At 39.1% G+C, this 12,508-nt stretch overlaps 3 protein-coding genes across 6 annotated transcripts in view; 2 read left to right on the top strand and 1 right to left on the bottom strand.

The window, feature by feature from the left end:
* The window catches only part of LOC128735072 (transcription factor grauzone-like), a 204,955-nt gene that overhangs the window by 13,185 nt on the left and 179,262 nt on the right, over positions 1 to 12,508 (top strand). Inside the window, exons 3-4 of one of the 2 annotated variants that reach the window (XM_053829553.1) lie at positions 33 to 1,196; positions 1,254 to 1,557. The exons of the other annotated variant lie outside the window; for it this stretch is intronic. Coding sequence (XP_053685528.1) covers positions 33 to 1,196; positions 1,254 to 1,373 — 1,284 coding nt within the window. The 3' untranslated portion in view covers positions 1,374 to 1,557. Of the gene's footprint in view, positions 1 to 32; positions 1,197 to 1,253; positions 1,558 to 12,508 lie in introns of those variants that run through there. 2 annotated transcript variants of the gene reach the window in all.
* Positions 3,780 to 5,503, top strand: LOC128735074 (transcription factor grauzone-like). Of its 3 annotated transcripts, none has more exons than XM_053829555.1 (3): positions 3,780 to 3,966; positions 4,049 to 5,204; positions 5,264 to 5,503. In XM_053829555.1, the coding sequence occupies exons 1-3, from the start codon at positions 3,869 to 3,871 to the stop codon at positions 5,432 to 5,434; spliced, it is 1,425 nt and encodes a 474-aa protein (XP_053685530.1). In that variant the 5' UTR covers positions 3,780 to 3,868; the 3' UTR covers positions 5,435 to 5,503. The 3 variants fall into 3 exon arrangements, with proteins under 3 accessions (XP_053685530.1, XP_053685529.1, XP_053685532.1); XM_053829554.1 differs by having other exon boundaries at positions 4,023 to 5,204; XM_053829557.1 differs by having other exon boundaries at positions 4,023 to 5,204; positions 5,251 to 5,402.
* LOC128735075 (transcription factor grauzone-like) lies at positions 10,146 to 12,099 on the bottom strand. Its single transcript, XM_053829558.1, has 5 exons — positions 12,081 to 12,099; positions 11,846 to 11,918; positions 11,639 to 11,760; positions 10,406 to 11,572; positions 10,146 to 10,347 (listed from the first exon to the last, which is right to left on the bottom strand). Exons 3-5 carry the CDS (start codon positions 11,756 to 11,758, stop codon positions 10,180 to 10,182), a joined length of 1,455 nt encoding a protein of 484 aa, XP_053685533.1. The 5' UTR covers positions 11,759 to 11,760; positions 11,846 to 11,918; positions 12,081 to 12,099; the 3' UTR covers positions 10,146 to 10,179.

Below are 12,508 nucleotides of genomic sequence, written 5' to 3'. Positions count from 1 at the left end.
TAATAAACAACATCATTTATTCATTTCAATAGATTGAACTAAAGCAAGGCTATTCGACCAGCGTTTGTCAAATGTGCTCAGAGATTATCTGCCAGTTCTACGAGTTTTCGGAAAATGTTAGATTAAACCAGGAGAAGCTGGCGGCTGTTGAACATAAGCCATCGTTTGAAGAAGTGAAAGTAGAATCGGTAGAAAATTTTGCATCGACCGGCAACTTAGATCTGCCCGTTGACGAAAGCAAACTTAAACTTGACTCTGTAAGTGATGAACAGGACAGTGGAGAAGACATATTCGTTGATTTTATTGACGCTACAGACGAGCCAGATAAGCAGAGTAACAAGAACAAATCAGAGGAAAGAAGTCATCAAACGGTGGAGCACAAAAAGAAGAAAAATAACAAATCTAATGAAGAACAAAAGCGGGAAGATGAACTACTACAAGATTTTTATAAATTCGTTTGCGAAATATGTGAAGATTCTGTTCCCGATTTTCCCTCTTTGCGACGTCATTTTCGAAAAAATCATAACTTGAATGGCTACATCAGGTGTTGCAAACGGAAATTCTTCAGGCGATGTTACTTGCTTGAGCACATAGAAAAACATGTGAATCCGGAAGCAATTCGATGCGAAATTTGCAACAAAAATTACGCCGATAGGGAGTGTTTGCAAATTCATAAAACACAAGCACACGGTAAAATAGAAGACCGGCCTTTTAAATGTGATTTATGTAGCAGTTCATTTTCCCGCCGGAATATGTTGAATAATCACTTGAGTACGCATGAAAAAGCTCAATGTCCACAATGTGACAAAATATTAGCGAATAAAGCTAGCCTTTCGTTACATCTGTCTACCGTGCACGGCGGACAAAGATCTGCAAGAATATGCGACACGTGTGGTAAAAATTTTCTAAGTAAGAATGCGTATGAGCAGCATTTGAAAAAACATCAGGGCATCGATACCACCGAACAAAAGTTGCAATGCTCAATTTGTTACAAATGGCTCGTTGGGAAACGCGGTTATCAACATCATATGCAGTATATACACAATGAATCAGGCCAATCATTCGTTTGTGATGAGTGTAATCAGACATATCCTAACTCACGAGCGCTGAGACTTCATAAGAATTCAGTTCATGTGGACTCGGTATTCAGCTGTGAACTTTGTGGTAAAAACTTTAAACGTTCGCGTTCACTGAAGGTTAGTATGAAAGTTCCTATGTTTATTAGTCATAGAAATCATACATATTATTTGCAGGAACACATGGCAAGTCACACTGGTGAAACGCTGTACAAATGCCGCTTTTGTGGACAAGGAATGAATAACAATGGGAATCTCTATACTCATATTAAGAAATGCCATCGTGACGAACGTTGACACGACACCAATCAACGTTAATCTAACAAGCTCTTTTACTTTTGAAAGATAATAAATTCAAAAGATTCAAAAGTGGAATAAGAGCGTATTAAATGAAATATACAAATAGGGGTGGTAGGGGTAATATGGGCCGCCTAAGCAAAACGCGTCATAAAACATGTAGCCCGTAATCAAAATTCTAATAATTGCCATAAACGTACGATTTGACATTTCTTTGATAAATTAGCAATGTTAGAATATTGATTGACTATGAACAGCCATCAAATTTAAATGTTTTTAAAAATGATACTGGTGTCTCGTTCCCTAGAATTTTTTCTATCCTGCCGCTTAGACCGCACTCTGAGCGGTAGCTGTCATATAGACTTGGCAATTGACAAGGATATGTGGAACAGTTAGTGACTCCCCGCACGTCGAACACACGCTACTTTCTTCGCTGAACAGGTGCTGATGAGCAAGGTTTGTATGTCCTATACCATACTATTTTCGTCGCACTGTCGTCCGGCATCCTTACGACGTGTCCAGCCTACCGTAGGCTCACAGAACAGAAGTGGAAGTAGAAATCCAAACACGTACATGCTACTTTCTACAGATACTAGCGAACCTGGCGGTAGCGAGTCACTTTTTCCCACGAAAGCATGTGAAATCTGCTATGCGATTGGCAGCGAGCGTTCTGCTTATATTGCTGTTATTCGCTTCTATGCGAAAACCTTTCCAAATAAAACGAAAAACAAAAAAGTCTGTTACCAGTTTTGATCGCTGAATCGTTCCACTGTGTTCTGTGGTAGCCTGCTAACTTTCGCTAGATGTACGATGGGTCTCCACAAGCCGTGCTCGTGATTCATACGCCTCCGGCACTCTCCGCTTTCAGTTTGTATTCCGCCAAATATCGTCCGCAGCACTTTCCGCTCGAACACGGCAAGAGCGCGTATGTCCTCCGTGAGCAGCGTCACGGCTTCATAAAGAACTACCGGTCTAAGAAGAGTTTTGTATATTGTTAGCTTCGTGCGGCGGCGTACGCTTCCTGATCGTAGCGTTTTACGAAGGGCAAAGTAGGCCCGATTTCCCGCTTGGATGCGCCGCTGGATCTCCTTACTAGTGTTGTTGTCCGCGGTCACCAGCGATCCCAAATACACGAACTTCTCTACCACCTCTAGTTCGTCGCCGTCAACGGCTACCGCCCGTGGGAGGTGCGCGTTTGTTTCCTTTAAGCCTCTGCTTTTCATGCATTTGGTCTTCGACGCATTTATTTTTAGCCCAATTCTCCTAGACGCCGCTTTCAGTCTGGCGTAGATTGCCTTCGCCGTCGCAAAGTTCCTGGCTATGATATCGATGTCATTTGCAAAGCCTAGAAGTTGGTAAAAATCGTGCCTCTCGTTTCGATGCCCGCTCGTCGGATCACCCCCTCAAGAGCGATGTTGAACAGCATGCAGGATAAACTGTCACCTTGTCTCAACCCTCGCTGCGTCTTGAAGAGACTCGAGAGTGTCCCAGAGATGCGTACGAAACACATCACTCGATCCAATGTAGCTCTGATCAGTCGCGTCAGGTTATCTGGAAAACCGTGTTCGTGCACTATCTGCCATAGCTTGTCTCGATCGACTGTATCGTATGCTGCTTTGAAATCAATAAAGATGTAATGCGTGAGCACGTTGTACTCCCGACATTTCTGCAAGATCTGTCGAATAGTAAAAATTTGGTCCGTGTTTGCGCTAGCCTCCATGAAACCCGCCTGATAATTCCCTACGAAACCTTGTGCTATCGGTGACAACCGGCATAACAGGATCTGGGAGAGTACCTTGTAGGCGGCGTTTACCAGCGTAATACCACGATAACTAGAGAATTAATCAAGCAAATTTAACATGTGGAGGGTTTTGTAGGCAAACAATGTTTCGAGTGCCAGATTTGATGGATGCAGAGTTCGTCAAAAAGATTGTTCGCATATTACGAAAACAATTTATAGATTGCTGACATTTACCCCACGCACACTTCGCCGCCAAATTAGTAGAATTAATTTAAAACAAGTTATTTTAATATTATTTTTTTTTTTTTTATTTTGGGCAAATGACCGTTCAGCGGTGTTAAACCCACTAAATTTATTTGTTTTGACAAAGTTTCTGTAGCACCGAATAGCAGTAAAATTATAGCAGTTTTTGAATAATGAACTGATAAATACTGTCCAATTGGATCATTAATGATTAATTCATAAATAAAATCTATCAACCAAATTTTAGACGAATGAAAACGATCAAAGTTCAAAGCAACAATCGAGATTTAAGAGTTAAGACGTTTCCATGATATGCTGTCAAATTCACGCAAATAATATAAATGTTTTGACGTTTTGTTTTAGACGGACAGGCGATAAAACCCATATCCATCTCGCCCTGTAAGATTTTCTTGAGTTTTTTATCATTTTTATACAAGAAGCAGTTGTTGTTTACCAAAGGAACACAATAACAATTGATTAAGTTAAAGGTACTGTATGGAATCCTTAAAGAATGGTTGTCGACTATGCCTCGACCCAATCGGCGATATTATACATTCTATTGAAAATTCGGAGTTTAAAAAACAGATCGACTGTGTGTTCAGTTTTCCAGTAAGTTCAATCAAATAATGCTTTTATAACGAGAGCTAAGCGCAACTCAATTACAGATCAATATAAAACATGGATATCCTAGTAGTATCTGCCAAAATTGTTCGCATCAAATTTGCGATTTTTATATTTATTCGGAAAAGGTTCGTTTAAATCAGGAAAAACTTGAGCAGATTGCTGAATCAAAATCGTTCTTAGAAACGTTCAAAGTCGAACCGATTGAAAAAGATGAGCCATCTGAAGTAAGTTTGGATAAAATAGAGCCGAAAGACGAACCCGAAGAAGATTGCAATGAACAAAGTGATGGAGACATTTTTGCAGAATCGTACCGACTACCGGTCAGTCGGCCAAGAAAAAAACGTAAGAAAGAAGAACGGCCTAGACGAAAACGGGGTGAAAAGCCACCGGTTTTGGAACAAGATGTTGTGAAACGATACAACATCAAATCCAAAGAACAATTGGAGCAAGAAGATAAACTAATAAATGAGTTCTATCGTATGGTGTGCGAACTGTGCGGGGAGACTGCATCAAATTTTGCATCTTTGGCTAATCATTTCAGAAAAATACATAGCCGGACAGGGTACATAAGATGTTGCAAGCGAAAGCTTCCTAAGAGATATCACCTATTACAGCATATGGCATTACATAGTAATCCAAGTGCTTTCCGATGTGAGCTGTGTAATAAGAATTACAAGCACAAGGTGTATTTGCTATTGCATCAGGCGAAAGCTCACGGAAGCGAAGAAGACCGTCCGTTCAAATGCGACAGATGCAAGCAATCGTACGTTAAAGAATACCTTCTTCGAAACCACATGATTAGCCACGAAAAGGTTCAATGTCCACAGTGTAATAAACTACTGGCCAATAAGGCAGCATTGAGTACGCATATAATTAATAAACACAGCGATTTAGATCGCAGAATGATTTGTGATACCTGTGGTCAGGAGTTTTTAAACAAGGCTTGTTTCGAAAGGCACGTCAAACGACACTTGGGTGTTGAGGAAGTCGAACGCAAATACCAATGTCACATCTGCCAGAAATGGTTAATGGGTGAGCGCGGATTGCAGAAGCACCTTCAATTTACACATTACGAGCGCGATCAGACTCACATTTGCGATATTTGCAATCAGCAGTATCCGAACTCACGAGCACTTTGGAGTCACAAGCGCATCGTCCACATCGAGGAAAAGTTTGAATGCGAATTCTGCGGAAAGAAGTTCAAGCGAGCCATCAATTTAAAGGTAACTAGGAATCGTCGTAAGTTGACTAGATGCATAATTCAAACAGTTTTGTACTACAGGAGCATCGAACTACACACACAGGTGAGGTGCTGTATTCCTGTGATATTTGCGGTGCAACGATGAATTCCAACGCGAATCTATATACCCATACGAAAAAAAGTCACCCATTAGAATGGGCCGAAAAGCGAAGAAAAGCAGCGGAAGCGAATGAACCCAAGAAGCAAGTTTAATGCTCCACCGCATGATTTGGTTTTTTTAAGAAGGCAATAAGGTAAAAAGCAAATAGTACACATGCTGTGGAAAGGATAAATTCATTATTAAAATTACCATAAAAAATTTTCAATATAATTTATTCTGTATGAAAACCATTTCTACAAAGTAGGACTACGTTGAAGCTAACCTTCAACAATTTTAACTACATCGGTAAATTTGTAAACGCATTTTGCCAACATTTACATAAAATAACATGCTACGGAAAGGGATCTGGCTTTTCGACCCTGTGCTAGTTTTCGTACCACTGCTGACATAATCATCAAATAAGTTTTTATAACGGTAGTAGTTTTTACAATTTACGGAGGGAACGGTAGAAGCAAGACTTGCCCTACCGCAGCAGAAGCGATCAGGACGGGTTGTTACTCTCAGGGTGTAACATGAATTCTCACAATCTCGGTCAACCTTTGGATGATAAATTTAACAGCGTGATTTTCAATCTTGGGAGTTCGATATGGGTAGCCTTGCTGCACAGACTTACTGTCAACAACAAATGCGAGTATATTTAACTATGTGTCACGTCTTAAATATACGAGGCTAGCTCATCAGGTATAAACAAAAATTGTGCCATCATTCTTAAAGTGGGGAGGGGTCCTAATTTACCATAGAAAATATTTATGCCCTCGAAAACCTTCACATGCCAACTTTGGTTCCATTTGCTTGATTATTTCTCGAGTTATGAGGAAATTTGTATGGAAGCCCCCCCCCCTCTTAAAGGGGAGAGGAGTCATAATTCCCCTTCTAAAGAGGGGAGGGGTCCCAATTTACCATAGAATAAATTCTTGTCACCAAAAACACCCACATGTCAAATTTTGTTCTATTTGCTTGATTAGTTCTCGAGTTATGCAGAAATTTGTGTTTCATTTGTATGGGAGCCCGCCCTTTTAGTGTGGGGAGGGGTCTCTAACTATCACTAAAACGTTTCCTGGCCCCAAAAACCTCTACATGCAAATTTTAACGCCGATTGGTTCAGTAGTCTTGTCTTGTTCTATTCGAACACTTCGGTAGCTGGTGCGTCTTATCTATTTTCAGAGAGCGAAATAAGGCGCTATAACCTTGGCCTATTGCAGCCTGGCTTATGGTCGAAGTTAATTGTCATAAGTTCATCCCCGAGGGTCCGGAGTACTCCCAACGAATATGAAAACTAATCAATAATAATTGAACAGAAACGGAGGGTACGAGACGTCCCCGTTTCTTTCTCCTCTGTTGGTTCAGAAATGTATTTATTATTCACACAAGATTCCTTTCACAGAATCGTCTTCGCGGCAATGCTTCACAGTTGGCCTGGCCGATTTGACTTTTGTGATACATATTGTAAGGTTCCTAGCTGCGGGTGGTCCAAACTCCTTCGATAACGTGGTGCAGCGGTGCAGTCAGGTCCTACATCGACCAATGCATAAGCGGAGGAAAAGTAGAATCCAATGGGTTGGTAGCCAGCTCACAAATTCCAGATGGGTCCAATGGTGTGCCAATTCGGATTGTTGATAGCCGAAATAATACGCTCCGTGGCAGTTATAAAAACCAAGCGTTTAATGATGACACGTATATTAACTATTATTAACTAACGAACAACGTATATTCAATTTGAGGAGTCTAAAACAATTAAGTAATAAATTGATATGGGAATCGCGTCTGATCCCGACGGTGACTCAGGTTCCAACTAACTATGAAAAGCATCGGCATGCACTGCGACCCGGCATCCAGTTCGCGCCAAAGTCGCTCAATTTCGAAGATCGAAGATCGAAGATGGACCACTCCCGAGATGCGTGAGAGCGCAACTCATGCTCTTATCGTTGCTATCAGTTGCTGATTGGGTGTCACTGATGATGAGTTCATGATGATGACGGATCCCCACGATCGTCCGCCACAAATAGAGATCGACGAGTGTGTCGCAGCCGAGAGGAAACGTCCCAGTGTTTCTCACACGACGTTATCAGCCGAGCCAGTCAGTCGAGAGTGTGATCGCCGAATTGTGATATAATGGTCCGTGATGCTGTCCAGGGTTGTAGGCTTGGGTGGATCGTTGTAGTCACAAACACATATATCTAGGATATTTTACAAATGTCTATACTGACAAGAAAATAGTTTGAAATATTTCTATGATAAGAAGCAATTTAAACTATTTCCAGGAATCCTTTATTGTGGCTGTGATGGTGTTAATAAGAATAAGAATTAAATGCAGTTGGTATAGGTAATACAATTTCATTTGACACGACGATTTGATGTGCTGAATGTGGAACAATAGTGATAAAAAAACGATTTCTAGGAAAGAGCGAGGATTGGCGAGCATTTATATATTTGTTTTAACCTCTATCATTATCTGACTCTTATTTGAATCTCACCCAATTCCGGACAAATATCGCTTTGGAAAGCTGTATATGTTATTCTTCATTGGCCTTACATTCTGACACTAGTTCGTTAGAATGATATTTCTTATTATGAGCATAGAGACTCGCATTGTAATTCGTTCCTAGTCCACAAAAGTGTGACTTGCCCTGTGTTCCTGCAAATAAAATGCATATTGTTCTATGACTACTTAATGTGGAAACTCTTATACTAACCTTTAATGAACGTGAACGTCTAAAGTTTTTACCACAAATTTCACAGTTAAACACCGAGTCCACATGAACTTCATTCTTATGATTTCTTAACGCTCGTGAGTTAGTATATGTCTTATTACACACGTCACAAATGAACGATTTATTGTGTATATGCTGCATATGTTTTTGGCAGCTCTGTTTTCTTGTGAACCATTTGTGGCAAGTTGGGCATTGAAACTTTTGTGCGAGAGCTTTGACCTCCTGATGTTGCTGTAAATGCTGCACATATGCATTCTTAGATAGAAACTCTTCACCACTGCTACATAAATCACATTTAAAAGGCCTTTCTTCAATTGTGCCGTGTGCGTGAGTTTCATAAATTAGTAAACATTCGTTATTGGACTTTTTGATACAAATTGCTTGCTTCGAATTGTCTCGAATTGGTCGATTTAGAATCACATGGTTTTTTAAATGCTCAAACAAATCACGTCGCTTAAAGAATTTCTTTTTACAACACCTAACATAGCCATTCACATTATGATTTTTTCGATAATGACGTCGCAAAGTGAGAAAATAGGGAACCGAATCTCCACATATTTCGCAAACGAAGCTACAAAAATCTTGTATCTTATCTTTCCGCTTTTGTTCCGTTTGATAATTTTGTTCCTCTGATTGATTTTTGTTACTCTGTTTATCTGGCTCGTCACCATTGTGAATAAAATCATCGAACATGTCTTCGCAACTATCGTCTTGTGCACATGAAGATTCAAGTTCAAGTTGGCTTTCGTCAACCGATAGATTTAAGTTGTCGGTTGTTACAGAAACTTCTACCGGTCCTGGTTTTACTTCTCCAAATAACGGTTTTTGATCGTTAATCGCAAGTTTTTCCTGGTTCAGTCTAACCTTTTCCGAAAACTCATAGAACTGGCATACAATGTCTGAGCACATCTGACAAACCGAATAACCATGTTTCCTTTCAATCTATTGAATTAATGTTGGTATATCATTACTATAATAGTCTACATTTGAATATACGTCATTTACCGTAAAAAGGAACACGGTGGCTATTTTCGTTTCCAAATCGTGATTCTCAATAGAATAAACTTCATCGCGTTCACCGGCAATTTCTTTTGTGCAAAGTCGACATATAGATACGCACGCCATACCTGTAAATATTTGTCATTATTACTGTTAATCTATTTTTTAAATCGTGTCTCTACTTTTGTTATCGCGGAACAAGTAACAGACGAATAATTATTGGCGATTCCAACGGGACCAACAGAGGTGGTAACACTCTCAAAGAAAAGTGAGCTAAGCGATACGTTGCGAGGTGATAGTTTATGGTTAAGTTTCTGTAATTAAATCCACATTCAATTTAAACTGACTTCAATTTAACGGATTAAAAGTTCAACTTGCGTGAATCTTGTTTGTTTGTTGCAAATTTGATTGTTCATTGTTGCTTTTGTTCACAGAAATCTGTCGGAGTGTCGGGTGTCGGCACCAGAGATGCCAGAAGTGAAGACATTTTTGTTACAAAGAGATGCCAATAGGGTGTTGCTTCCAATAATAGCGTGCTCATAAGTATAACCGTAATATGGAATCAGATACCCTTACAGAGACTATAGATTATAGATTTATATAGATTATAGACTATAGACTATAGATAGAACGAAGGCGGAGAGTTACCTTTATTTATGATGGTACGCTCCGTTTTGTTTCAAAATTTAGCGGGTTTTGAGTGTCTTGGCGCCTCTGTAATCTATAGTCTTTGTAAATACCCTTGGCCATTCGCGTTGACGAACGTATACTGCTGCCAGCTCCAAAAGTTTACTGGAGCGGTGAAGTGGAATAGGAATTTCTTAAAGAGCGCAAGAGATCGAAACATTTTGGCAAATTTTCACCCACAGGTACATACGGGCATTTCTATAAGTGTGCAAGAGGTCCTCTTCCAGAGGAAGAATGGTCTCAAACCATCCATCATAAGAATCTTCCACGGCCCTAAAAACTCCTGCTTACAAATTTTCACGTCGATCGGTTCAATAGTTTCCGAGTTAATAAGGGTCGTACAGACAGACAGAAATTCATTTAGGTATGTATAGATTAGACTCCAAAAATCTTTTTTTTATCGGAATATTATTTGAATGTTATATTAGTTATAACAGTTCTCATTTTGAAAGCTTGAGAGCTTCATTGATTGGCATTAGATTCTTTGACGCTCGTTCACCAGAATGACTTTTCTTAATATGAGTATAAAGATTCCCATTGTTATTCATTCCCACTCCACAAAAGCGACACTTGTATAACGTTTCCCCAGTGTGACTTGCCATGTGTTCCTGCAAATAAAATGTACATTGTTTTATGACTACTTAATTTAGAAACTCTTATACTAACCTTTAATGAACGTGAACGTTTAAAGTTTTTGCCACAAATTGTACAGTTAAACACCGAGTCCACATGAACTTCATTCTTATGAATTCTTAACGCTCGTGAGTTAGGATATGTCTGATTACACACGTCACAAACGAACGATTGGCCTGATTCATTGTGTATATACCGCATATGACGCTGATAGCCCAGTCTCCCTACGAGCCATTTATTGCAAGTTGGGCACTGTAACTTTTGTTCGGGGGTTTTGATCCCCTGATGTTTCTTCAAATGTTGCTCATATGCGCTCTTAGATAGAAACTCTTTACCACATGTATCACATATTCTAGCGTGCCTTTGTCCACTGTGCACCCTTAATAGATGCACCGAAAGGCTAGCTTTACACGCTAATATTTTGTCACATTGTGGACATTGAGCTTTTTCGTGGGTACTCATGTGATTAGTCAACATATTCCGGCGGGAAAATGTACTGCCACATAAATCACATTTGAAAGGCCTGTCTTCTATCTTGCCGTGTGCGTGAGTTTTATGAATTTGTAAACATTCCTTATCGGCGTAATTTTTGTTACAAATTTCGCATCGAATTGCTTTCGGATTCGTATGTTTCTCTATATGCTCAAGCAAGTAACATCGCTTAAATAATTTCTTTTTACAACACCTTAGATAGCCACTCAAATTATGATTTTTTCGAAAATGACGTCGCAAAGAGGGAAAATCGGGAACAGAAGCATCACATATTTCACAAACGAATTTATAAAAATCATGTAGTAGTTCATCTTCCCGTTTTTGTTCTTCTTTCGATTTAACAGCATTTTTCTTCTTTTCGCGCTCCACCGTTTGATGATTTAGTTCCTCTGATTGATTGTTGTTACTCTGCTTATCTGGCTCATCAGTAGTGTCAATAAAATCAACGAATATGTCTTCGCCACTGTCCTGTTCATCGCTTACAGATTCAAGTTTAAATTGACTATCGTCAACCGACAGATTCAAGTTGCCTATTGTTACAGGTATTTCAACCGGTTCTCCTTTTACTTCTACAAACGGTGGTTTATGTTCGATACCCACAAGTTTTTCCTGGTTCAATCTAACCTTTTCCGAAAACTCATAGAACTGGCATATAATGTCTGAGCACATCTGACAAACGGTTGTTGAATAACCATGTTTCAGTTCAATCTATTGAATTAATGTTGGTATCATTACTAATATTGTCTACGTTTGAATATAATTACGTCATTTTACCGGAAAGTGAAATACGCTATCTATTTTCATTTTGAAATCGTGATTCTCAATAGAATTAACTTCACCACGTTCACTGGCAATCTCTACTGTGCAAAGTCGACATGTGGATACGTACTCCATACCTGTAATAATTTTTTTATTATTAATGTTAAATTATTTAACAAATCGTATATAAATCTTAACTTTACTAATCGCGAAGCAACTTACCAACTAACTACTTCACTTGGCGATGGACCAACAGAGGTGTGGACACTCTTAATGACAACACAAATTATTTCTGCTGTAAACAATCACAAAGAAGAGAAGTGAGCTAAGGGATATGTTTCGAGGTGATACGTTATGCAGACAATGGTTATGCGTTATGGTTGTTTGATAGTATTGAACTATAAATAATCCAACATTTAATTTAAATTGACTTAAATTTACCAGTAGAAAAATTCACCTTATGATACGAAAATCTGGTGGAGCTTGTTTGTTTTTGTATACACTTTATCAGAAAGCTGTCGGTGTGTCGGCGGCAGACTGTCAGATTTCTCTGGCCGCTGCACAGTGGGGCGACTCCATACAAATGCTGGCCAAGCAAAAAAATCTCTTTAAATCAAGGATAATATGTGGTTCTTAAGTAATTTTGGGGTGCTGAGCACGAATTTCAGGTTTATTTTGCATTAGAACGTATATTTTTTGTGTTAGGGAGAATTTTCAACTATTTTTCAAGTATTTTTTAAGTATAATGACGCATAAGAAATGAGAGTCATTTGGAAAACTATTGCAGATGGATTTTTATAGGATAAAACATTATATAAAACAATACAAAGCAAGTATGAGCTTTTATAATCAACACAAAATCCATATAAGTTAATATTAATCAAA

The sequence above is a fragment of the Sabethes cyaneus genome, chromosome 2, assembly GCF_943734655.1.
Source record: "Sabethes cyaneus chromosome 2, idSabCyanKW18_F2, whole genome shotgun sequence".
NCBI lineage: Eukaryota > Metazoa > Arthropoda > Insecta > Diptera > Culicidae > Sabethes > Sabethes cyaneus.
The sequence above is the reverse complement of the archived record's forward strand: the minus strand, read 5'-3'. Positions and strand labels throughout refer to the sequence as shown.

Coding starts and splice junctions, on each gene's coding strand:
- LOC128735075 (XM_053829558.1), bottom strand. CDS start 11,758: ATGGAGTACGTATCCACATGTCGACTTTGCACAGTAGAGATTGCCAGT. Junction 11,573..11,638: donor ATAGCGTATTTCACTTTCCG/GTAAAATGACGT, acceptor TTAATTCAATAG/ATTGAACTGAAACATGGTTA. Junction 10,348..10,405: donor AACGTTCACGTTCATTAAAG/GTTAGTATAAGA, acceptor TTTTATTTGCAG/GAACACATGGCAAGTCACAC.
- LOC128735074 (XM_053829554.1), top strand. CDS start 3,853: ATGGAATCCTTAAAGAATGGTTGTCGACTATGCCTCGACCCAATCGGC. Junction 3,967..4,022: donor ACTGTGTGTTCAGTTTTCCA/GTAAGTTCAATC, acceptor ACTCAATTACAG/ATCAATATAAAACATGGATA. Junction 5,205..5,263: donor AGCGAGCCATCAATTTAAAG/GTAACTAGGAAT, acceptor TTTGTACTACAG/GAGCATCGAACTACACACAC.